General features: G+C 51.6%; 11 protein-coding genes across 11 annotated transcripts; 6 read left to right on the top strand and 5 right to left on the bottom strand.

The window, feature by feature from the left end:
• Window position 1: 1 nt before the first annotated feature.
• Window positions 2–3,109, bottom strand: PV05_04350 (uncharacterized protein). Its single transcript, XM_013460749.1, has one exon. The coding sequence runs from the start codon at window positions 2,755–2,757 to the stop codon at window positions 670–672; it is 2,088 nt and encodes a 695-aa protein (XP_013316203.1). The 5' UTR covers window positions 2,758–3,109; the 3' UTR covers window positions 2–669.
• A 2,431-nt stretch (window positions 3,110–5,540) lies between these two features.
• On the top strand, window positions 5,541–8,084 carry PV05_04349 (uncharacterized protein). Its single transcript, XM_013460748.1, has one exon. The coding sequence runs from the start codon at window positions 5,919–5,921 to the stop codon at window positions 7,479–7,481; it is 1,563 nt and encodes a 520-aa protein (XP_013316202.1). The 5' UTR covers window positions 5,541–5,918; the 3' UTR covers window positions 7,482–8,084.
• A 564-nt stretch (window positions 8,085–8,648) lies between these two features.
• PV05_04348 (uncharacterized protein) lies at window positions 8,649–11,246 on the bottom strand. The gene has a single exon (XM_013460747.1). The coding sequence runs from the start codon at window positions 10,590–10,592 to the stop codon at window positions 8,964–8,966; it is 1,629 nt and encodes a 542-aa protein (XP_013316201.1). The 5' UTR covers window positions 10,593–11,246; the 3' UTR covers window positions 8,649–8,963.
• PV05_04346 (uncharacterized protein) lies at window positions 11,128–14,652 on the top strand. Its single transcript, XM_013460745.1, has 7 exons — window positions 11,128–11,625; window positions 11,685–13,132; window positions 13,180–13,375; window positions 13,440–13,486; window positions 13,541–13,607; window positions 13,690–13,884; window positions 13,932–14,652. Exons 1-2 carry the CDS (start codon window positions 11,570–11,572, stop codon window positions 12,340–12,342), a joined length of 714 nt encoding a protein of 237 aa, XP_013316199.1. The 5' UTR covers window positions 11,128–11,569; the 3' UTR covers window positions 12,343–13,132; window positions 13,180–13,375; window positions 13,440–13,486; window positions 13,541–13,607; window positions 13,690–13,884; window positions 13,932–14,652.
• On the bottom strand, window positions 12,532–14,474 carry PV05_04347 (uncharacterized protein; the record flags this gene model as incomplete). The annotated part of the gene is made up of 2 exons (XM_013460746.1): window positions 12,532–13,823; window positions 13,895–14,474. 2 exons carry the CDS (start codon window positions 14,472–14,474, stop codon window positions 12,532–12,534), a joined length of 1,872 nt encoding a protein of 623 aa, XP_013316200.1.
• PV05_04345 (ATP-dependent RNA helicase eIF4A) lies at window positions 14,629–16,640 on the bottom strand. The gene is made up of 3 exons (XM_013460744.1): window positions 16,392–16,640; window positions 16,196–16,270; window positions 14,629–16,134 (listed from the first exon to the last, which is right to left on the bottom strand). The coding sequence occupies exons 1-3, from the start codon at window positions 16,423–16,425 to the stop codon at window positions 15,053–15,055; spliced, it is 1,191 nt and encodes a 396-aa protein (XP_013316198.1). The 5' UTR covers window positions 16,426–16,640; the 3' UTR covers window positions 14,629–15,052.
• A 169-nt stretch (window positions 16,641–16,809) lies between these two features.
• Window positions 16,810–19,063, top strand: PV05_04344 (uncharacterized protein). The gene has a single exon (XM_013460743.1). It carries the CDS (start codon window positions 17,002–17,004, stop codon window positions 18,472–18,474), a length of 1,473 nt encoding a protein of 490 aa, XP_013316197.1. The 5' UTR covers window positions 16,810–17,001; the 3' UTR covers window positions 18,475–19,063.
• On the bottom strand, window positions 17,783–19,280 carry PV05_04343 (uncharacterized protein). Its single transcript, XM_013460742.1, has 4 exons — window positions 19,093–19,280; window positions 18,850–19,045; window positions 18,663–18,798; window positions 17,783–18,617 (listed from the first exon to the last, which is right to left on the bottom strand). The coding sequence occupies exons 1-4, from the start codon at window positions 19,165–19,167 to the stop codon at window positions 18,500–18,502; spliced, it is 525 nt and encodes a 174-aa protein (XP_013316196.1). The 5' UTR covers window positions 19,168–19,280; the 3' UTR covers window positions 17,783–18,499.
• A 131-nt stretch (window positions 19,281–19,411) lies between these two features.
• Window positions 19,412–20,400, top strand: PV05_04342 (uncharacterized protein). The gene is made up of 2 exons (XM_013460741.1): window positions 19,412–19,606; window positions 19,654–20,400. Exons 1-2 carry the CDS (start codon window positions 19,466–19,468, stop codon window positions 20,092–20,094), a joined length of 582 nt encoding a protein of 193 aa, XP_013316195.1. The 5' UTR covers window positions 19,412–19,465; the 3' UTR covers window positions 20,095–20,400.
• A 125-nt stretch (window positions 20,401–20,525) lies between these two features.
• Window positions 20,526–21,478, top strand: PV05_04341 (uncharacterized protein; the record flags this gene model as incomplete). Its single annotated transcript, XM_013460740.1, has 2 exons — window positions 20,526–20,552; window positions 20,600–21,478. 2 exons carry the CDS (start codon window positions 20,526–20,528, stop codon window positions 21,476–21,478), a joined length of 906 nt encoding a protein of 301 aa, XP_013316194.1.
• Window positions 21,479–21,851: 373 nt separating this feature from the next.
• PV05_04340 (uncharacterized protein) lies at window positions 21,852–23,408 on the top strand (the record flags this gene model as incomplete). Its single annotated transcript, XM_013460739.1, has 1 exon — window positions 21,852–23,408. The coding sequence occupies one exon, from the start codon at window positions 21,852–21,854 to the stop codon at window positions 23,406–23,408; it is 1,557 nt and encodes a 518-aa protein (XP_013316193.1).
• Window positions 23,409–23,544: the final 136 nt, after the last annotated feature.

Below are 23,544 nucleotides of genomic sequence, written 5' to 3'. Positions count from 1 at the left end.
TCATTGTCTTCAATCCTGTCAATACCATTGGGTTGAAATGGATGTATGTCGGAATGCTGCCAAGTTCATCTGTAAGTACAATATGATTACTGGTACTGTATTGGTGCCCAGTCCTCGAATTGCGAGGTCGAGTGCTAGTCCAGGGAGACACTTTGGCCCTAAATTTCGAAGATATCTGACTCCATCCATCATGTCTATATTTTGCGCCCGTGGGGGCTTTGTTATGTATCCGCATGCCCATCAGGAGGTGCTTCGACCCGAACATGCATCATGGGAGACTTTGTATAGTCCATCTCCTATTTTGAGGATTCCTCTGGGATCTTCTAATTGCGCCGTTTCCCATTGGGGCCAAACCAGAAGCTCTCCACCGAATACACACAGTGGTATATGATATGTACTATTCAAAACATCGAAGACAAGCATCATAGGCCGATATGACCTGTACATAGTCATGTAAACACACATAAAGAACCCCGTCAGACAAGACGCGCAGAGCCATTAGAAAGAGATCATGCTCAGACGTGGCCCTTCATCAGGCATCAAGACATGAGTTGTAAACAATGGGAGCCATAACATACATATCATAAGCATAACATGAGCGCATTCAAAACGGTCGTAAGATGACATAATTCATAAACAAGGAGAATGGATTCCGAGATGTCAGATGCATCAAAACATGCCAGGAGGAGCAGTTGATCCGGGACGGCTCTGGCAGGGGATTGATCTGGGTACCGCTGTTGGCGGGTTGCCATTGGCTACTGCGTCTTCGACAACGTCAGCAGCCTCTCTGGTGTCCCCAGCCCATGTGGAGAGCGTATTGAAGGAGTTGTTCCGCAATGCTGGAGAATTGAAAAGATCGTCACACAGCGACTCGAAATCATCGATGTCGACTGCGAGATCAATCTCTGTATCCTCGAACAAACGATCTGCTTCTTGCTGCCACGAGGAGCTGCCCACAGACGAGTCAGAATTGCCGGCTGGATTTGACTTTTCCGGTGTCCGCGTATGGATCGTCTTTTCGGGGGTTAGAGGTCCGACGGAGCCTGAGGAGGAGGTCTTGTATGGGCCCGAGAAAGATTCCGAGCTCGAAGTGTTGTAGAACGTTGGTGAAGAGGTAAGTGTTGATTGTGATGGCATGCTCGAATTATGATTGTCGAAGATCTTCAGTTCTCTTGCCAAAGAACCTAGAGTCGTTGAATCAGCTCGCTTCAAACCCACACTCTCATCTTGATTGGATTCGGCTCGCTTCGGCCGAGCTGGGCTGGCCTTTATGGGTGATAATGTGGTAATTCCGGCGACATGTTGTGCAGACGTCCTTCGAGCGTGACCAGAGCTTCTCCTCTTCTTATGATGTTGAAATGACGGCGAAGAGGTGGCCGTTCTTGGTGTCGTTATGGCCGGCGTCGCCAATTGCCAAGACTTGATTTTTCTCTGACCACTCATTGACCGCAGACCACTCTCGACGGAGGTGGAAGAGCCAAGAGAGCGTGTCTGCTTCTTGGATCTGGATTTCGGGATTGGCGTTTCAGATAGTGGCTCTGGAGGTGGTGTGCGAGCTTCAATGGCATGAAGATAGGTCATTCGCATGTCATCGATGATCCTGCGTAAGTCGTCCCTTGTCATCGCCAACTCCTCGGCCATGCTGGTTCTGGTAGTGAAGGAGGAAGAAGCGCCACTGGAGGAAAGTAATGAGTGCCTGTGGTTAGAAGAGCCTTCGGAGTGATCTTCGCGATATCCCATTTCGAGATTTGACGTCGACATGTGACTTCTCAGTCCCAACCCGCTTCTACCAGGCTCGGCTTGGCTATATGAGGTGGGTTGTTGAAGTGATACAGAAGATGTCGGGTATGTGCTAAGGCTGTAGGGCGTCGATTCGTAGGGATGGTGATGATTGTCTAACATGCCCGGCTGGTCTTGTTGGAGCTCCAGAATGTTGCGATCAACACCAGGTTGGCCATATATTGACACTAGGCGACTGTACTCTGCCTTCCATAGCGCTTGTATGGTAGGATTTCGTTCTTCGTGGGGTTCGAGGAGAGATGTCGTTGAAGCCATGTGGCGCGGAAAGAGCGAATGAGTAGGGCTGGATATTCCGAGGCCATGGGTGCCCGGATTAGAACCAGAACCGGGAAAAATGTACCCATGTTCGACCGACGGTTGACGCTCATGTAGAAAGCTGGATGAAGTAGTGAAAGAACGACGGTGATATCCAGATATTGGCAAATCGCTAGCAGCCGATGGCGGCAGTCGGACTGAACCAAATGTCGACTGTTCTCGTGGGGAGTTTGGAGCGGTCGAGAGAAATTTCAATTCTGGCCGGCGGATTGACGGAGTAGGTTGAGATGACGACGTTCGAGAAGTCCTTCTCTCTTTACCGCCAACGATAAAGTCGCCTTCGCGAATCTCCTCCAATGTCCGATCATAGTCTTGTTGGGTGATGAGAAGCTCCCCTGAACTCAGGCGACGGCTCGTTTGCAGCTTGACTGGTCCATTGCCCCGTTGAGGTCGCTCTCCCAGTTGGGGCGGCTTTCCCGGCAGAGTGGAATGATAAGATAATGAGCGAAGATCTGTGGGCAGATGAATTTGGCGCTTTGTTGAAGAAGACTTGCCCAATGCGTGGTTGATGAAGACGGGTAAGCGACCCTGGGGTGGAGCCGTAGTATAGGGCACGCTATGCAAATCCAGCTCGGAGCTGTCCGGATTTTTGTTGGCCTTCAGTCTCTTTGGACTGAGAAATTTGCGAATTCGTGATTCCATGCTTGAGAGGAGGCTATGCGGTGTTCGCCGCGCATTGACCTGGTCGCGCGAGCACCGGGCAGCTTTGGTGTCAAGCGGAACTGTCAACAGAGGTTGACGTGGTTATGTAAGTGTTCGGCAGCCGTGCATATAAGGCGTCGCAATGAGAACTTGCGGTCCGATCTGACGTATCAGAACCACCAAGTTCTGGATTGCAATCAGAGAGACAGATAAAGATTTTAAAAGCCGCGTAGAGCATGGTTTTTGGAAGAATAGAGAAGATCGAACAACGAAAGAGGTAGCAAATCTCTCAATAGTGACTGACTGGGGGAGCGCTGGAAGACGAGAAAAGGTGCATTTTGGCACGTCAAACAGCGGACAGGGAAGAGGCGTGAGAAAACGGGCAGGGGTCCGTGGCCGATATAACACGAGACAAGGCAAGCAACCGAACGAAGGTGGTGAGTGGTGGCAGTATTGGACCCCACGAGGTCCTGGGCACCTCTGAGAGTGTCATACCCAAAACTCAACTTGCTCATGAGGGTCTCTGAGTGGATGGGCCTCCAGAGACTTGCTGCAGCTAGACACCGGTACGTGGAGGATTTGACAGGGGCCCGGGACAACCAAGCCGCCATGTACACAATAAATAAACACCGGACTCGCGTGTGTATGCGCAAAAACATGCATGACCGGACACCTCCGGATATATATAACGATGCTATACCACAATAGACGCAAACTCTTGCGCACCTGTACAGTGTACGGGCGTTGTGTCGAAAAATGTATTCAGCTTGGGTTGGCTATGCACGGAGCGCTTCTGAGACAATGCACGGTTCAGCAGAAGGATCTGCTTACCATCCGTTTGACCAAGGAGTTTAACTGAACTTACCTTGTCCGCTTGTTGAAGTCTGGGCGGAAAGTCTTTTCGTGATGGCCACAATCAAGAAAGTTCAACCGACCCGAGATCATCAGCCGTTGATGCCGTCTTCTGTTAGGCGAACAAAGGCGAGAACGGGGAAGTCGAGTAAAGCGAGCATGCTCGGCGAGGCTTTGCTCTAGGCGTCTTTTAGGTAAACATCCCAGTCTCACTAGTCTGGTCGAGCAGCCTTGCAGGGATGCATCAACTGCCGGACCATCCAGGACAGGCGGGGGAAGCCATCCGTGCCTCCAAATTACAGCTGCATGTCCGATCAGTCGGAACATCAGGGATTCAACACACGCATTCTCCGTAGAGTCGATGTTGCGCATGAAGCAGACACCAAAGAACAAGCGCTGTGGCTTGACCAATTTCCACACACGGAATTTCTCCAGGTTGAGTACTCCGTAGCGACTTCTCTGGATGAAGAGGAAATGACATAGGACGTTCGTAGCCAGAGTGGCGGTCAAGTCTCGAGGTTTGACAATGTGCAGATTCTGGTCGGACTGCCGCATATCCACGTTGGACTACAGCTGGTTCGGATCAGAATTGGCAGCAGATCGAGAAACAAGACCAGGATTGAATTGTCAGAACCGCTAGATACAGCCGGCACCTTTGAATGAATGCCATGGTCAATATAATGGGGGCTTCGTGGCCGGCGAGATGAGCCGATCCGATAGAACAGAGAATCTACGGGGAATAATCTTCGATAGTTTCTCCGGGGCACTGGTGACAGGGAAATGGACCGGGAGGGCCATCATGCTCTGTATCTCGTATGTTTGACCATTGTTCAAGCCTCAGCAGCGCTGTCTGGGTGCGTTATAACTCGACCTTCCTGCGGCGCGACCCATGAGTGACACTGACACCTCGTACTTTCTGGTGGATGCATGCTCTGCCCAACCCGCACTGATCGGCCATGGAATATCGCTTCATTGGGACTGAGACAAGTTCCATCTCCTGCTCTGTGAAGCCCAGATTTTGGTCATTATTCGTCAGTGATAACGATGAGAATTTCAGAACAGACTTGCATCTCAAATCCAGCTAGATGAAGACCAAGTTTTGTGGTAACGCACGGCGAGAGAATGTCTCGGATGCAGTCGATTGTCTTTGCCATGTCACCTCGGTCTTATTAGCAACATGGTTCTCCAGGTCAAACCTGGTCGATGTAGTCATGGTGTGCAAGCATATTAATGTCCTCACCAACGTTCACCGAAGGATCATTTTCAAAACGATGAACAAGAACGAATGCGCCGCTAGAAAGACGGTCAACCCCAGCTCCGCAACCTCAGGTAGGGATCCCATTTACGACATTCGCTAGGATGAGGCTTCGAGGAAGAATGGCTTGAAATGCAGATGAGACCTCAATCGACAATGTGTCTTGATACTGCCTGGGGCCAGAGTGAAATAAGATGGAACGAAAAGCGATGCGTCTCTATGGTCGTACTTCTCAAGAGTCACCATACGTAGGGCTAGAAGATCCGGCGGAGAATCTCTGTTGTGGGAAACAGAGAAGACTGTGTTGAGGCCGTCGTGGGCCGTTCATCGGGATGGGACCCTGACGAGGCCGACACTCACCATGAGATTGGCAATGATCTATCGTCAATGGTACATTGCATCTGGCGAGTTACATAGGCAACGATAGGCTATGCGTGATTGCTGGGTGCACGATGAGACGATCATGTTGAGGCGAGAAGCCTGGTGAGCCATCAATGTAACGGTATCTCACGACTCTACAGTGACACTCGTACTGGAGAATTTCTTCCATCGCTCCGACCTCCGCCTGCGCCTGCGCCTGCGCCTGCGCCTGCGCCTGCGCCTGCACCAGTCCATCGCAACTCCCAAGGTGACAAGGTCCCCTCCAGTGCCTCTCCACCTCCATCCATCGTACCATCGTGACTTTCTCTCTACACAATCCAGAACCCACCAGGCAAGGATGCTTGTCGTCCTGCTGCCATAGTAGCACTCGAGTCTATCCTGTTTTGCTGCCTCAGCATTCGTTTTCTTCTGCTGCTGCGGACCGGCAATTCTCTTCTCCAGTGCCATGCTACTGCCACTTCACTTCTACCACGCCTCCTACCACTCACAGCCTTGACGGGCATGTTACTACAGTCGTCTCTTACTTTTCTTTACTCGTGACATGTCGGTGTTTGTTGCTCAAACAAAACCATCCAACATGCTACTCGTCCTATGTCTTCTCCTCGACTAGAACACCACTTCACCACCTGCTAGCCGACTTCACCAGTCTTCGTTCCTTTGTTCTGGGTCAGCCATGACTCTCCTCGACTTCTTCCGCAGCATCCTGCGCCACCTGGCCGCGATGCTCATCTTCCCTTCCACACTCAAAACCATGGCTGTGTCGCCCAAGTCCTCCAACACCCAAGTCACGGTCATTGAAACGATAGCGGATCCTCCCTCACTAGATTCTCTCAAGGATGAGATCATGCGCCTGTTCCGACAACCCTGTACGATACGTCGAATGCTGTCCATGTCGTCCGCTCTCCGAATACAGTACAAGGCCAAGTTACAAGACAGTGAAGCCTGCATGCTTCCCTCCTTCTGCCATACCCTGCCAACGGGACAAGAAACAGGCACATTTATATCCCTTGATGTGGGTGGGTCGACCTTCAGAATAGCCATGGTTGAGTTGCGTGGCAGAGGCGGGCAAGAGTCGCCCATGACCATCAAGCACATGAGCACATTCAAGATCGACGAGCGCATTCGAAGATTACCCTCTATACAATTCTTCGATTGGATGGCTGGCAGAATACAAGAGATGATGAAGGCACACCCCGAAGATTGCTCGTCCGTGGAACCTGTGTCATTGGGGCTGGCCTGGAGTTTTCCCATTGAGCAGACGAGTCATCGAAGCGGCAAGATGCAGGGAATGGGCAAAGGTTTTGCTTGCCATGAAGACACTATCGGCATGGACCTGGGAGCCTTGATTGAGGCTGCATGTTCAAGAAGGCAGATGAACGTTCGTCTGAACGCCATCGTCAATGACTCTTCGGCAACCCTACTCTCGCAAGCCTATCTTGAGCCTGCCACCTCCATGGGCTTGATCCTCGGGACTGGCACCAATGCTGCTGCATACCTGCCCACCGCCTCTATGGGGAAGTCAAAATTTGGAGTTCGGGATCTGTCATGGTTTCAAACGGCAGATAGGGTCATCACAAACACAGAAATTTCCATGTTTGGCAAATCAATCCTACCCGAAACTCGGTGGGACGAAACATTGAATAGAGAACACCAACGGCCCGACTTCCAGCCATTGGAGTATATGACTACTGGCCGTTACCTTGGAGAACTACTGAGGCTGATCATCATTGAGGCCGTCGAAACAGCCGACTTGTTCAGTGGAGTTCTGCCTCGATGTCTGGCTGGGTCTTATTCGCTGGATACGGAAATATTGGCGAAGCTCGAGCAAAACAGCTCCAAGGACATGAGGGACTCCGCCTCCATGCTCCAGACGGCGTTTGAATTGGCGACTCCTCCTACCTTCGAGGAGGTTGCATTCCTGCGAGCTGCAGCAGAGGCAATTTCCTATCGTGCATCTGCCTATATTTCCGTCGCTGTGCATGCGTTGTGGGCGTTGCAAAAGGATGCAGATATCAATCCCAGGTCAGTAACGGGAAATCCTAAGACCTCCATTGCATGTAACGGAAGCGTCATCCTCAAATATCCCGGCTTCAGAACCAGATGCGAAGGACTGTTGCGACAGATGATAGCTGAGGAAGGTCGAGGAGCAGCGAACGATGACATTGTGCTCCAATCAACCGAAGAAGCAGCAGTCTTTGGGGCAGCCGTGGCCGTGGCACTAGCGGATGTCCCTTGAAGTTGGGAATAGAAACTAGAGACACATCTCACAACTTTGCGGGCGTTCGCAAGGTCGACTACGGCAAGGTGCCCAAGCCAAGCGGCAGAGCGTTTCTGGCGCGAATATCGAGGATCCGCCGCATCTTTGGGGCTGACACTGTTCAGCTTCTGCATAAGGTCCGAGACCGACAGATGAGCCTTGTTGCTCCATGTCTGGACCTTCGGCATGGCATAGCCTGGGCTGACGGACCTTACTTGGGCTTATGCCGTGCAACTTAAAAAAGGGGCAGAGCGTGGGTACGAGGCCGGCAGTTGTAGCTACCTATATACGATGGCTCTTGGGCCTTGTGGAGCTTGTCTATACCTACTATAGGACTGGCCACCAACCTCATGGCCTTGGGCATGCTGAAGTATACTAGGGTCTACGCCTTTGGGCATCAAGTCCGAGACCCCTGGGAATAGAGCCGCGACATGAGCGGCATAAACGGGGTGTGAGACGTGGACATAGTGCTTGGTAAGACATATACCGTGGGCACGTACATAAAATACTATGAGTGTACTCATAGATCTTACCTCGCAACTGTTCTTTCAAGTGGACTCACCCTTCTCTGAAGCTTTGTTACAGTCTACATGATTCTCACACGCCTGAAAGGCTTGATGCTTCCCATCTCAACCATCTCTTTTTTCTCTCATCGTTTTCCTTCCTTCCACTCCTTGCTTTCATTCTGCCCCAGCTTGCTTCTGTCTCGGACCTGAGCCGTCGCTCGAACGGCTTGTGGTCGACGTGAGCAAACACCGGAACCGCGACGGATACGGATAATAACGGGCTTAACCTGAACAACAAACGCCAAACACCGAGCCATGACCGGGCGTGCAGCAAACGCCGTTACCACATCACCGTCTACTGTGTAACTCAACACTGCCCCGAAGCGATTTGCCAAGCACAGCTATGGTAGTTCGCAGACAAGTGCGAGACTGCTTCACAGGCTACTGGTGGGTGAGCTGGCAATGTTGGAACGCCTTAGCAGCAATAATCTTAAGAGGTTGAGCATGAAAGTCAGAGCAGCCAAGAAGATCATGACACGGGGAGGGACGCGAGAAACACAATGTCACAGGAGAAGTATACTCAACTCAGGACCTAGAGCTATAGTAACGTAGGCAAGGTAATAGACTCCTAGCCAGACTACTACTAACTTAGCTAAGTTCCCAACAGCACTTGGTGGTATTATTAAAAGTACATATATCGGAACGAAGACTCAAGAATCAAACCATCCGATGCCGCCTTTCGCGCACCAGAACACCGCCTAATAGTCGAACAAAATGATCTGACAGTCAGTCAGACTAGACCATCGTCGTTAGATTGAAATGTCGCCACTGCGGTTAGTAGGCGCATCGCATCGAAGAGTATAGCAGCATTACCTCTAATTCCGCATCCACGGACAGACATCAAGTCGAGCTGCCCATCTGAATTAGCCATGCGAGAACTTCTCCTTCAGGCTCGTCAGGCTCGGTCGTCCCAAACATCCTCAAGTCCACTCAGCCGCGGCACACCGCTCGGTTCGCATCGATGGAGATACCTCGACATAAGTTGGACCACGTCATCCATGCTTCTGAGACCTTGCCGGCGTGCAAGATCCTTTGCGAGGCCGAGAAACCAATCTCGATCCTCATCTTTCTGGGCAAGTTGTGCTCCAAGACAAGCCATCCACAACACTTTTTCATCGTGCTCCTCCTGCCAATCTTCCCCTGACTCGGTGAAATTGATCAGGGCCTGGCAGAGCCTCCCAGCATCTGCCCATGAGAATCTCGACGATTCCCTCACGCACGCAGACGTAGCGTCCGCACTGGCCACCCGCGAGGCTCCCATGTCTGATATAACAAGCAACAAGGCTTGACGTAGACTCTCCGACAATGGCAGGGACGCCTCCACATGCCCAGGTGAGCCCGCTTGCGGCGCTGAAATCGATAACAACCGATGCGCAAGCGCATACGCCCGCCGTCTCGCCCACCATTCCGTCGGGCTCTGCACGTATTTCTGCAACTGACAATGCTGCATGACCTGAAACCACTGAACAACATCTATCACAGCTGTTCTCAGTTCGCTATGCACCGTCCCTGCATGGGCAAACTGTATCAGGCCGACACCGCTAGGCACAATCCCATGCCTGGCCAACTCCAGCAAAATCACATCTCTCATCTGTGCTGAGGGTAGCGACCCCGGGTCCCACGTTAGGCCGATAAACGGTGGTTCTCCGCTTGCAGAAGCGACCAGTAGATCCCACGACCGGCACAGCGCTCGTAGCGGTGTTTCAAGGTCTTCTGCACCTCCCAGCATCTGCACGAGATGGTGGACCATATTGAAATGTGTTCTCGCGCCCTCGGGGTTCTTTACATACAGCTCAAATATGGATAGGGCCATCAAATCGAAAATCAGCAACTCATCGACCTGCGGCATTGGGTGACTTGGGCCGGATAGATGGTGCCGCAGATGCTGTAGTGCCTTGCCCATGCAGTACTCCGGCGCGTCATGTCTGTCCAATTGCTGGCGCAGCACGAACTTCATGAACCCGCTACTTGCTGCGAGAAGAGCGTACATATGCATTCTATTGGCCAAGCAGCCTTGGACGATGCGGTTGATCGTATCGGGGATGGACTGCGACGAAGTGGAGGGCCATGTCTCATCGATTAAGTCGAGGTCCTGGAAGATGTAAGGCAACCAAACTTGCACCGAGTACTGGAAGGCATTGTGCGACCACCATGTGTCGTTCGGTGTTTCGAGGTATGCGAACTGATCTGCCATGGTTCCTGTGGTTGACGTGACCAGTGCTGGAGGTGATGGTGCAGCGGAGGTCTCTGCAGAGCTGGTCTCGGAAAGGGTGCCCGGCCTACCCCAGCCAACGACACGTTGTGCACGAGTCGCTTCGGTCTGAGCGCTATATAGTCTCTGTTGACGGCGCAGAGCAGCACGCCATTGTCGAGCATGGCTAGTGATGGTACGGAGCGCTTCTCTTTCCTGTCGAGTCGTCGATAGTGTTTCAGACTCTGGCGTCCGATTGACCCAGAGCAACTCCTGGTTGGTGGTGCTACTGGTTCTTGGTCGTCCACGCCTTGAGGACGACGACGATGGCATTGTAGGCTTCTCCTTTTCCAATTAGACGAGTCATCTTTCCCACCACCTTTCTCGAAAGCCCGAGTGACTGGGCGGCGTGGTCCATATCTACTTGGAGCATGGGAACACTCCCACCGAGTCAAGCCCGGCGACCGCATGGCATAGGAGGCTAGCAGTGGTGCCATGGCTGTTTGAAAGTGAGCGGAAAGATCTAACGAGTGTCATATTGAGTCATATACCGGCTCTCGATGGCGTCAAGGCTAGTTAGTACACTTTTGAAGGTCAGCAATAAGGCCGTAGGAGGAGCGGAAGGCCTGCCAAGTGTATTTGGAAGCATTTCGACAGTAAGGATAATGTTCAATGATTATCGACGAGGGTGTTGAACGACGCCTTGGTTTGGAAGCATCTCGACCAACCAGATCTTGGATTTTGGAGATCGTTCAGCCAAAGAACTGCATTTTCCGCAGGCGAAGCGAACCAAACACCGAATCCATATCTTCTACTATGCACCAGCAAGTTCCATCGTTGAAGGGATATCTCTCGTCTATGATTGCGCCAGGTGTATGAGCCACCACGATTCGATGCTCCTCGGACAAACTATTGCAACATGATTTGCAATCGCTGGACAGGGTATACTGCTGGCTGCTCTCTCAGGGCTCCGAATGAATGAATCGTCTTTCGGGAAATGAAAATCGAACCCCTAGAAACGATGATGATGAGGCTTGACGACGAATTGTTATTGGAGACTCCGGGTAAAGGTTGCGGGAAGCTTGCCGCCTGTCATCCGAACACCTCCGACTTGCAACGCGACCCCACCGACTGCGACAGGTCGTACCATAGTAGCTTGACCTCTGCTCTGGTTGTTGTGGTGGTGATGATGATCCTCGAGGACGCATTTGTAACACACAATTCGCTGACAAAATAGCGGTAGTGGCGCAAATATCAGCCTCGGACTTCGCTCGCTCTTTCACAGTCGTCCTTTCCACAGGTGTGCAGGAATGGCAGCAATCAAGGCAAATTGTCGCAAAGTGATTTGCATTGGCAGAAACTATGCGTGTGTCTCTCTTACCACAACAAACCGTGTAGCTTCGGTAATTACTGACGTCGATGTAGTGATCACATCACTGAGCTGAACTCAGCTCGGCCAGCGCAACCTTTCTTCTTCCTCAAACCTCCCTCCTCCATCCTCCTGCCGAACAAAGGGCCTATAATTCGACCCCGGGGAGTGAACTTGCATCATGAAGTCGAGCTCGGTATAGTCATCGGCGAGACTCCAAATGGAGCTGGGTTGAAAAACTTGCAAGCGTCTGACTCTAGAATCCTGAGTTACATCAAGTCCTACTTCCTCGGTATAGACTTGACTGCCCGAAATGTGCAAGACGAAGCAAAGAAGAAGGGACTTCCTTGGAGTATAGCCAAAGGATTCGATACCTTTCTGCCCATCAGTCATGAGATTCCCTTTGACCGGATACCGGATCCTCATGATGTCGTATTGTGGTTGAGCGTCAATGGTAAAATGCGGCAAAATGATAGCTCGAAGCTGATGTTGTTCGACATTCCCAGGATGATGAGCGACATCAGCAAGGTCATGACGTTGGAAGAGGGCGACATCATTCTGACAGGAACTCCGAAAGGCGTTGGTCCGCTTGTTGGAGGAGATGTCGTCAAATGTGGTCTCGAAGCAGACGGGAGGGAAGTGGTGGAGGCCAAAATCGAAGTCGAGGTGGTAGACGACACCACAGAAGGCGGCTATGAATTCAAGGAAACCTGATACTTCAGCAGGCATCTGGCCACTGAAGCCCTAATGATCATGTTAGCATGGACGTCGGCGGGTTGCCGAAAATGCGTAATTACGACACGGCCTCAGAAAAGCAAACTCTCAATTGAAACATTGTTGCAAGCCTTCGAACTGGACTCTTTCGGCATTCTCTGCTTCAGCTCTGACTGTTGGGATGCATCCTCACTCGTCGCTCGAGGTCGGCAATATTGGGATCTCTGGTGGTGGTGGCAGAGGAAGTCGTCGCTCTGAACGCTTGTGCCGAATTGCTGGCAACTCTAGCCCAATAGTTCGTTTCGGCGGCTGCCTGTACAGGTATGGCACATCATCACTGCTCTCCTCTGCCACCCCCGGGAGTCTTCGCTTCTGTGGTACAAGCCGCGGGACGGAGGCCACCGGGTCTCTGACCTGGCTGGGGTGACGATCCAAACGTTGCTGCAATGTGGACTCGTGCCGATCCTTTCGAATATCTTGGGCCACACACTGCGGCTGCAATGCACGGCGAAGGAATTCTTCATTCCCATCTCCATGTGCTTCTTGCGTTTGTCCCTCGTCAAACTTGTGCTCGGAGACGTCTTCGGCGCTTCCATTCTGCATTTCTGTATAGCTTAGCCTGGGGTTCATGTCAAGCCTTGTCTCCGGGACACGAGATTCCGGCCCTTTGCGTCGTGAGGACATCTTGATCCCTTTTCCTTTCCGTGAATACAAACTTTGTATGTTCTTTCCTTCTTCTAGTGCTGGTGGTTCGAGGTGGGTCAATGGCCCGGACTCCGGGGCAACAAGTGTAATATTTTGGCTCTCTTTATTGATCAAGCGCTGACTTCGACGCAGAAGCGCAACTCCAGATGCCGGGTGGCCCCTGGCTGCAGGCTTGTCCAAGCACACTTCTCTTTTTTGTTTCGGTTTGTACTCCATTTGCTGCAATATTTGCCCAATCTTCTCAGAGTATCCAGCTGCGACCGAGGTAGTGGAGATGTCGTCCATCTGCGAGTGTTCAGGGATTTGCGAGCACATATCGCCGAACGAGGCAATATTTTCCCAAGTCCAGCCTTTTGAGTCCATCCATTGCTGACATTGTTTCCTTTGAGCAGTCTGAAAGATTCCCTCGACATATCTTCGCACAATGATCTCCTCGAACGTATGTGGTAGGGCCTCGATCAGATTCAAGGCCTGTGAGTAGTAATGTTCCCAGCTTTCAAACCTCTTCTGCCTGAGTGTGTTGACTTTGGCGAGTTGTGTGGCCTGAGCTTGTGGTTCTGGTAAGGGACGAAGTGAAACATTCTCTCCCACGTTGTAGTATTGATGGCCAACATAGCTGATCGTATTGGCATTTGCGTCCAGGTCGAGATCAGAAGGTATCGCCGGCTGGCCGGTGATCTTGGTGGCACCATGACCCAGACTTAGTGGAGGGGGAACGGATACGCCGTGCAGTTTCTCTGGCTGAGAGTTCTGGACTTGTACAGCAGCGTTCTCTCCTGGAAGAGAAGTCAGACAACCTTCTTGATCACTTCTTCGCATAATAGCCTGATACGAAGGGTGAGCCTACCTTCAAGGCTGTCTCGGACAAGGCTAACAGAATCCAGGCGAGGACGTGGGAGAAGTGCTGAGACCGCCAGGTGGTTTAGTCTACCGACAAGTGGTTCGATAATTGTCTTCTCGGCTTTCTTCTCAATCGTGACCTCCAGCTTCTCGACTCGAGCGTTGATCGCATCCAGATGATGTTGGTGTGCACCAGTCGTCCTCTGGCGGTCAATCCTCTCCTGCTGAACGTGTCCCTGGAGCAATCGTATATCTGCCATCGCATTCTCGAGGGCTTGTTCGTTGGCCAGTTGAATTTTGGACACTTCTGCCTTCAACTTCTCACCGTCATGTCGAAGGCGCTCGATCTCAGGGGTCTGTTCTTCGAATCTTGCTGCTTGCAAGTCCCGCAGGGAGTGTGCTCTTGCAGAATCAGTACGGCATTCTTGGACGATGACACTGAGCTCTCTCAAATCATCTTGCATCGAAGTGAGTTGCTTGCGGCAGGTTTGCATTTCTCCATGCAAGAAGGCATTTTCACGTCGCAGTTGATGAGCTCGAAGGAGATCGATGGCATAGCCTACAGTGGAATCTCGATCTGACAGCATCGTAGAAGCATGAACTGATTGGGAGATTCAGATTGTCAAGCGAGGGATTAGCCGGGATGAGATTAATTCAACGGTTACGGGAACGAAGTGAGATGGAAACTGAGCCTGGCCACGACAAAGCTGGAACGAAGGAGCACACCATAATCAGACGGGATATTTTCATAAATTTCAATCAATTTCTCTACCAGTCTATCGCAGTATCAATTGTCCTCATCCGTTCGTATCACATGAGAATGCCATGAAGTTCTCTCTGTGCAGTCTGAGAGACAGTAGCCAACGATTGCTAGCTAGCATTAAGAAAAACAAGCATGAACGCCCGCGAATCGCCACACGAAGAACGACGCAAGGCCGTCCAATGTGGTATCACCGCGCCCGTATGCTCGTCGAATCTCAGTAATCCCAATGAACAAGTCTGAAAAATACATGACTTTTTTCGTGCTGCGACAACATTGAGCCAAGCAGTCGGAGACAAGCTTCATCCCACTTTTCTCAAGTAGTCGCGTACAATCAGTAGCAACAAACGCCTTCCACATGCTGAAAATGGGATCTGGTCGGATTGTTGCGGAGAAGAAAGCCGTTTAGATAAGGTCGGCAACGTTCATCGGCATCTCCTCGATTTGAGTGCTGTAAAACTGCTCGATCTCTCTCATCATGCGGACATCATCGGCAGTGACGAAGTTGATGGCAACACCCTTTCGGCCGAATCGACCACCACGACCGATACGGTGAATGTAGTTCTCGCGGTTGGCAGGAAGATCGTAGTTGATGACCAGAGAGACTTGTTGAACATCAATACCACGAGCCAACAGGTCAGTGGCAATCAGAACACGAGAAGAACCAGAGCGGAACTCCTTCATGATCACATCACGCTGAGCTTGCTCCATGTCGCCGTGCATGGCCGAGACAGTGAAGTCGCGAGCGGTGAGTTTGTCGGTGAGCCAGTCGACCTTTCTTCGGGTGTTGCAGAAGATGACGGCTTGAGTGATGGTGACGGTTTCGTAGAGATCAGAGAGTGTATCCAGCTTCCATTCTTCCTTCTCGACAGCGATGTAGAATTGCTTGATACCTTCGAGGGTCAATTCAGCCTTCTTGACCAGGATACGGACAGGGTCGCGCATGAATTTCGTGGTGACTTCGAGGACGTCCTGTGGCATGGTGGCGGAAAGAAGGACCACCTGGGTGGATTGTGGGAGAAGTTGGAAGATGTCGTAAATTTGCTCGGTGAAACCGCGAGACAGCATCTCATCAGCCTCGTCCAAGATGAACATCTTCATGTTGTCGGTCTTGAGCACACGTCGCTGGATCATGTCCTGGACTCGGCCTGGGGTTCCGACGACGACCTGAGGACCGTCTTGAAGTGCCTTCATGTCTTCCCGAACGTTTGTACCGCCGATGCAAGCATGGCATTCGATATTCATGAAATCGCCGATAGCCACAACCACCTTCTGGATTTGTTGAGCAAGCTCACGAGTGGGAGCAAGGATGAGAGCCTGGCAGGCTTTGAGGTTGGAATCAATCTTCTGAAGGCAGGAGATGGAGAAGGTGGCAGTCTTGCCAGTGCCGGACTGAGCCTGCGCAATGACATCGGAGCCCTTGATGACGGGCATGATAGCACGTTGCTGGATGGCTGACGGGCGTTCAAAACCGTACGCATAGACACCTGAAAATTTTGTTAGCCTCGTTCCCTCTCTCTTTGTCAAAATTTTGTGATTTTCACGTACCTCGTAGAAGCTCAGGCTTCAGGTTCATAGCATCGAAGGAGTCGGTGACTTCATCGTAGTTAGACTCGATTTGCCCTGTTTTGTCAAAAGTCAGCAAAAAGCTCGCTCAAATTCCGTTCGCTCGACAGTGCGGCTGCGTGAAGTCGTCTCCACTGCAGCGACATTGCCGCTGCGTCTTAAATAGATTGGAACATACCTTCAGGGACCTCCTCGAGACCTTTGTCCGCCATGATTGCGAAAGAAGTCGTAGGATCACTGGCGTCTGCGCCTGTGATCTGAAAGCGCGGGGTGAAGGTGGCGTGAGACCGACTTAGGCGCTGCTTCCGCGTCTAAGTCTGCGAAAAGTCGCTTTTGTTGTGAAAGTCTAGGTCAAAGGATTCTCTCTCTGAGAATCCGGATGATCTAGAGTAAGTGGTTTGTGATTGTTGTTGTTGCTGTAAGAGCGAGTTGAAGATTAATAAAATTTTGAAGAGACTTTTCGCAGTGATTTTATACACTTGGCGGCCGGCGCTAAGAAAAATCTCAGGCCGTGCCACAGCCACTCAACCCCAACTACTGTGCTACACTTGCTGTGCAGGCCATAACTCCGGATCACATTTGCCTCGTTCTCAGTCCAGCCTTGTCCATGATCTTCCATAGTGGCGAATATCCCCAGAAACATTGCAAGTCCATTGTTCAATCTATCTCAGATCGTTCGTGTCGTACCTAGATCCGTCTCGTATGATCTAGGTAGATTGGTCAGTGGGCATCACGTGCCGCCTTTTCGCTGGCATTCCAGCCCTGTCCCCTTTGAGATTATCGAACGAATGATCTCGACCACCACTCTGCAACCGGCTGCAGTCCCGGAGACACCAATTTCTGTGACCTCGGACTGGACCGGGCACCCACAAGGCCTTAATGAAAGCTCCATAGTCTCGAACAATGAGACTGACCGACACCCGTTGGGAGTTCGACCTGCTGGCAATGCTCTTACCACCAGTGAGAATGCCCAAAACTATATGGGACGTTTCGGAGAGCTGCCGGATTCCTTGCTCTTACTCTTGTTAGAGTACTTGGATACCTCAGCTCTGATCAACTTGGGCGCAACTTGTCGGGGACTCTACGCCTATTCCACCTTCGATCAACTATGGAGGGATATTGCGGTCAGCGACATGACGGAGGATTTTTCCTGGCGTGGAAGTTGGCGAGCATCCGTAAGGCAGCTTCCTACATCAACATTGGCGAAAGTGGACTGCCGAAGCCTTTATTCCGATGCACTTCACCGACCGTTTCTGTGCTCCCAGATGTCTCTAGCGCCCTACGTCTCGGGAATTCCCAAGCAGAACGAGATTCCACGCATAAGGCATCTCGCGCCCACCGACTTCAACGACTCGTGGGTTGACCGGCCGTTCATATTGACCGAACCTGTAAAAAAATGGCAGGTCTACAAGGACTGGAATCAGGAGTCCATCCTTTCCAAACACGGGGATACATTGTTTCGCGCCGAAGGGGTCGACTGGCCGTTCAAGACGTATGCCGCATACATGGACAGCACAAGCGACGAAAGCCCCATATATTTGTTCGATAGGGCCTTCGTGGAAAAGATGGGTTTGGAGGTCGGTCCTCATGGAGCTTACACTGCTCCCGAGGCTTTTCAGGACGACTTGTTCACCCTATTGAAGGAACAGAGGCCTGACCATCGATGGCTGATCATTGGCCCAGAAAGGAGTGGAAGTACCTTCCACAAGGACCCTAATGCTACCAGTGCTTGGAACGCGGTTATCCGAGGCTCGAAATATTGGATCATGTTTCCTAGTAATGTGCTGCCGCCAGGTGTCTATATGAGCGAGGATCAGAGTGAAGTAACTTCCCCACTCAGTATTGCTGAGTGGCTGTTGTGCTTTCATGCTGAAGCGCGGAGCACGCCCGGCTGTCTCGAAGGCATATGTCAAGCAGGAGAGGTCCTGCACGTGCCTTCTGGCTGGTGGCATCTTGTGGTCAATCTGGACCCAGCTATTGCGATAACTCAGAACTTTGTGCCGCGGGCACACCTTCGCTCCACCGTCAAGTTCCTTCGGCATAGAGCCGATCAGGTCTCCGGCTTCAAGAACACCGTTGCCAACCCGTACGCGCTCTTCATGGAGCGGCTGCGTGAGGTCCATCCCGACTTGGCGACCCTTGTTGAAGAGTCCAAGAAGAGAAAGTGGGATGATGTGGTACACGATTCACGCCAGGCTGACGAAGAGCAAAGTGGCTTCAGCTTTGGATTTGGCGACGATATTGACGAAGAGGAATGCTGACAAGAAAATTGTGTGAGCTGTCCCGCTAATGGCAAGCCACTGACTTGGTAGAAGTCAAACTACGACCGAAAGCAATGTATCCCACGAATGCTCCGATGGCAACGGCCAACATGACCCAGCCGTTGTACGTCATGAACAAAAGCCTGCGCTGTTAGCCTTTATCTTTCATGCGCAGGGAACTCGCATACATGATGAAGAAGCTGTAAAATACCTGCAACGCATACAGCAATCCCTTTATGATTGTTCCTTTCCGTTCTGCTGCCGCCTTGGAGTCTCTTCCTACGACGAGCAGTGAGCTTGATTCGTTTGACTGAGGAGATGCGCCTTGACAATATCAGATGCGTCTATGGCACGAAGTGGGCAATCGGAACATACTGGAGCCGCTGGTGCTGTATGCAGCCATCTCCGCACTGTGTTGCTGCTCGTATCGCCTGCTGATCTCGCGGATGCATTCGTAGCCGGCGGTCAGGAGGACAATGGCTACCAGGGATAATATCAGAGAGAAAGTGCCTGTGACTCTCCATTGCCGGAAGATTATACAAAGATCTTTCGAAGACCAGGTAAATAGCATCTGCTTCGGTCAGTAAATACGCTGTAAAATATCATGTCGATACATGCATTCATCGAACATTGTCCACCCATATCCATGTCTCCGTGATCCATACCGCCATGGTCCATGTTTGAGTGGTCCATCTCGATGGCCGAAAGTAAATGATGCACAGCTAAGTACTGAGGCACTGGGAGACTTGAGAGACGTGTTTGGCACAGGAGGTCTCCAAGCCTGAGACTAAAATACTAAAAGTGCATCGGACAGGAGATACCTGAACCTTTGCGTGGTGCGTGTCCCAACTGGCGCAGGCGTTCCACACTTCACTGTTATTTTGACCCGCCGTACTCTGTACCGCAACGAAACATTTCTTCATTCGCGCAATTCATTCCATCTCTATTAAGCCTCACCCCTCGCGATCTTGAAAAGATAGCGCGCCGTGCCATGGCTGAAAATGTACCGCCAGCCGGCACGGCAGCGAAGCCTCCGGCCAGCGGCGACAGACCTGGCTTACCATACTACGAGAAGTTAAGACGAGATCTACGTGACACCCTGCAGAAGAAGCGTCTACTGGATCGCAATATGGTACGTCGTTGCCGCAGCCTCGAAACAGGTTTCGCTGACCAGGCTAGGCTGCTGTGGAAGACCAAATCTACCGGCAAGAAACGGCATACCTGGAAGAAACGTCCATTGCAGGCAACATCGTCAAGGGATTTGACAACTACATCAAGGCGTCTGCCGTGTCGGCGGCTGCAACTTCAGCAGGAGGAACAATCTCTGGCAGTGCGGCTGGTGGCGGACTGGGAGCAGGACGGAGAAAAGCTGTTGTGAATGATTCAGACCGCGTCTTTTCTCGAAGTTCAGTATCCTATATGCGCGACTCGGATTCGCCTAGCAGTGCTACGAGTACACCGAACCACGCAGGGACGCCGACTGGCAGTTTCACGAATGAGAAAGGTGGTGATAAAAAGAAGAAGAAGAGCACAGCGACGAATGATGATGACACCGATGGAAGGCCAACGAAGCGGCAAAAGATCAGTTTCGGCGGATCAAGAAAGGGTCAGGATGATTGAGCGCAGGGCCCGTCGTTTAGGATTGCGCCGATGGGTGTTGAATCGATCCATAGCCATCTGAAGGCTTGCGTGATCCAAAAAGCGCCCAACAGACAGACAGTCGGCCACAAAGGCAGATGCTGACCTGCGCATGGCGAGGATGCATCTTAGTAGATAGGACGACAGCGACTGCGCCCAGCTGCAAAACCGCCGCTTCGGCATACGGAAGAGTGGTCCGTAAGTAGAGCCGGTCAAACCCGTTTCAGATTGGGGCTTCATTGCCTCGGCTAGACCTTGCGTCGTCAATATCAGAGACCTCTTCACAAGCACTTTCTTCCTCCGTAAACCAGCCATCAATGCTTCGCAGAAATCTTGTGGTCAAGCTCCGAGACCTTTCGTATTTGTCGATACCTTACTGGAGAAGCTTTACGTCACAAGTCCACCAAAAGACGATGGCACCTCTTTCGCCGACATCAGCTGTGAGTACACGCTTCTCAGAGGACTCGTACACTCATAACGTCAATAGGCCGCTCTTGAAAGATTAAAGAAATACACGCCTCCAGAGACAGTATGGCCATCGATGCCATTATCTCGCAAGGCTGCTGTTTTGTTGCTACTTTTCGCCGATCCCACCGGCGAGCTAAGGGTGGTCATAACCATGCGAGCTAGCACTCTGAATTCGTACTCTGGCCATGCAGCTTTGCCTGGCGGCAAGGCAGAAGAAGGTGAGACTGCATTTGAAGCCGCCAGACGTGAAGCATCCGAAGAAATTGGACTTCCAAGACGCGAGAGTGCTCTACCGCCACCGTTCAAAGTCGAGCACCTCTGCGAAATGCCTACAAATCTAGCGAAGACGGAACTCGTCGTCCGGCCATGTGTGGCCTTTCTACACTCTTATGACCCGGAGACAGGACTCGATGCCAGTGTGGCGGAAAAACTACTTCCTCGGTTGGACGCTCGAGAAGTGGCCGCTGTATTTTCAGCGCCATTCCGCAACTTTCTGTACCATGAAGATCTACCTGATCAGTTTGACCTTCCCGGACAGCCAAGCGACTGGTACAAGGGCGCCTGGACCGACTGGCATCAGAACAAATGGCGGATGCACAATTTCTTTGTCCCAGTCACGAACCAGATTGTATCGAAACCCAAAAGAAACGAAGGACAAAAGGCTGCTGCTGATCACCTGGACCAATTATCGAGGTACAGGGTGTTCGGCATGACTGCCAGAATACTGGTCGATGCAGCTCGCTTGGCGTATGACCAGGAACCGACTTTCGAACACAACAGCCATTTTGGTGATGAGGAGATGATTATTCGATTACGCAAGGTCGGACGACTGGGTGAAATAAGAAGGCCAACTGATGAACTTACTAAAGAAGATCTGGTCAAAGCTGCAAATTTGTGAGCTAGTCTTCCGGCTTGGAAGACGTTCCGAGTGCCTTCGGAGTCATGAGGAATGTGGGCGACATCAACTCCGACTTCACCTAAAAATATCCTTCATCAAGCCGTTTCGACAATTTCAAACAATGAGACATTCGCCCTCGGCGTTGGGAACATGCAGTCTTCACTGATAGGCAAGCTCAACAGAACAATGACTACCCTGATAGTTGTGTCGAGCCGGCTGTCCGCTGGGCGGCTGAAAGCGGCATTCTTTGTCTTCCCGCAGTCATCTTACCTGCAGCCTCGTTGCGGCGAGCGCAGATTTCCCCCGGCTGGGCAGACAAAAAACCCCGGTCGTACCTATGGCTCGAGACTCCATGTGCGCCTGATGCAGGAAAATGCCTGACCCTGCAGACTATGATACAGGACACCCCTTTACCGACATAACAAAAGTAGAAATGCTTCCTCCACCAAGCTCTGCTCAGCGCAGGCTGATGACACCTCCACCACCTTCCGCAGCGCTACTGGAGCTTCAGAAGCAGGGACTGGAACTTGCAACGTCCAGATCGCGAAGCAGTCTATATCTGGATGTCCCTCACAATAAATCGGGAAGATCGACCCCATCTGACCGAGACAAACCCCTGCCGCTTGAGCCTTCTGAAAAGAGACGATCCTCGAGCGTGTATAGCACCGACACGTCAATTACAAACATTATCCGCATGTACAATGGATATCAGGAGTTGATCGACGATCTTCCGTTGCCCACATTACATGCGCCACAGGCCTACCGGGATACCATTGCGCCGCTACTTATCAAACGGATGAGTATCAGTAAGGCTCCCTCACCGCAGCCGCCTACGCCTCCCGTTTCCCGACATAGCACATCCAACCTTTCTGTCCACTCTCCTCCCCTGCCCGCGAGCAGTGTGCCGCTGGGCAACAAGACTGCACCGACCTTTGTTGAGTTCTCGCGTGCTCTTCAAGAGCGACGGAATGAGCTTGTCTCACCATTATCTGCATCTTCAGCGGAACACCACCGCCAAACAGCTTACGATAATCTAGCGCCTCCGTCTCCGCAAGTCTCATCTGTCGAGCTGTCATTATCTGTTTCGCAGACTCCTCCGCTACCGGATGCCATGTCCGGAAGTATATCAGATGTCGACGAGTCCGACCTGCTTCCGCCTCCGCTAGGTCTAACAGATTCAGGTCCTCCAAGCCCGGTTTCGGCTGAATGGGAGATGCATTCTGACATTCAAAGTGCCAGTCCGGGTGATGCAGCTGAAGATGGACCGCAAGACGCGCCTGGTACCAAATGGTCGGAGAAATGGCTAGACGACGACTTCGTCCGAAGTCCTGTATCGGGGTCAAATAAACCATGGGAACGAACGAGCTTCAGACTCAGGAAGAGTCCGACCGAGAAAGAGAAAGAGCGTATCATGTCCTATGCCACGACTAAATGGCCTGCTATGACCGGAGAAGCTCCTGATCGGAAGAAATCGCAGCGCAGTAGTGCACGATCGAGTCTGCAGCAAGGGGTTTCCAGCTTGCTAAGGTCAATATCCCGTTCCAAGCGTGAGGTGGACGAGCATGGTACGCAGGAAGTGAAAGTCCCAGGAGAGAAGCACTTGGCGAAACCGGCTACCCCTTACCAGGTGTATGGCGCAGAGATCTGGTCGAAGAAGACCAAAAAGAAGCAGCAGCAACAGCAACTACAAGACATACAGCGCAGCCATAAGCGAGGGATATCTGTCGACCTTGTGCATGCCTACCAGAATGGACAGACTCAATTTGTCGGCGTTATTGAGGGTGCGAAGCGCAAGTTGACGAGGAGAACGTCTCAGAAGCGGCGGAGGAAGTTGAAGCAGAGTATTGTGTTTGTCGGTCCAACACAGACGACTAGCACGATGCATTCCATGGATCGGTTTACAGGAGATGATGAAGCCTCGTGGATCTGATAGGAATTTGATTGAGGCACCCCAATACTTGAGGAACTAAACTCTAGGCATGAAGGGGCATAGATCTCAGTCCGATGGCTCGCAATATAGATTTGAATACATAAGGTAATTTAGAGAACGAATAAGATGGTGAAGC

Source organism: Exophiala xenobiotica (genome assembly GCF_000835505.1).
Source record: "Exophiala xenobiotica strain CBS 118157 unplaced genomic scaffold supercont1.3, whole genome shotgun sequence".
NCBI lineage: Eukaryota > Fungi > Ascomycota > Eurotiomycetes > Chaetothyriales > Herpotrichiellaceae > Exophiala > Exophiala xenobiotica.
Note: the sequence above shows the minus strand (reverse complement) of the source record. Positions and strands in the feature narration are given on the sequence as shown.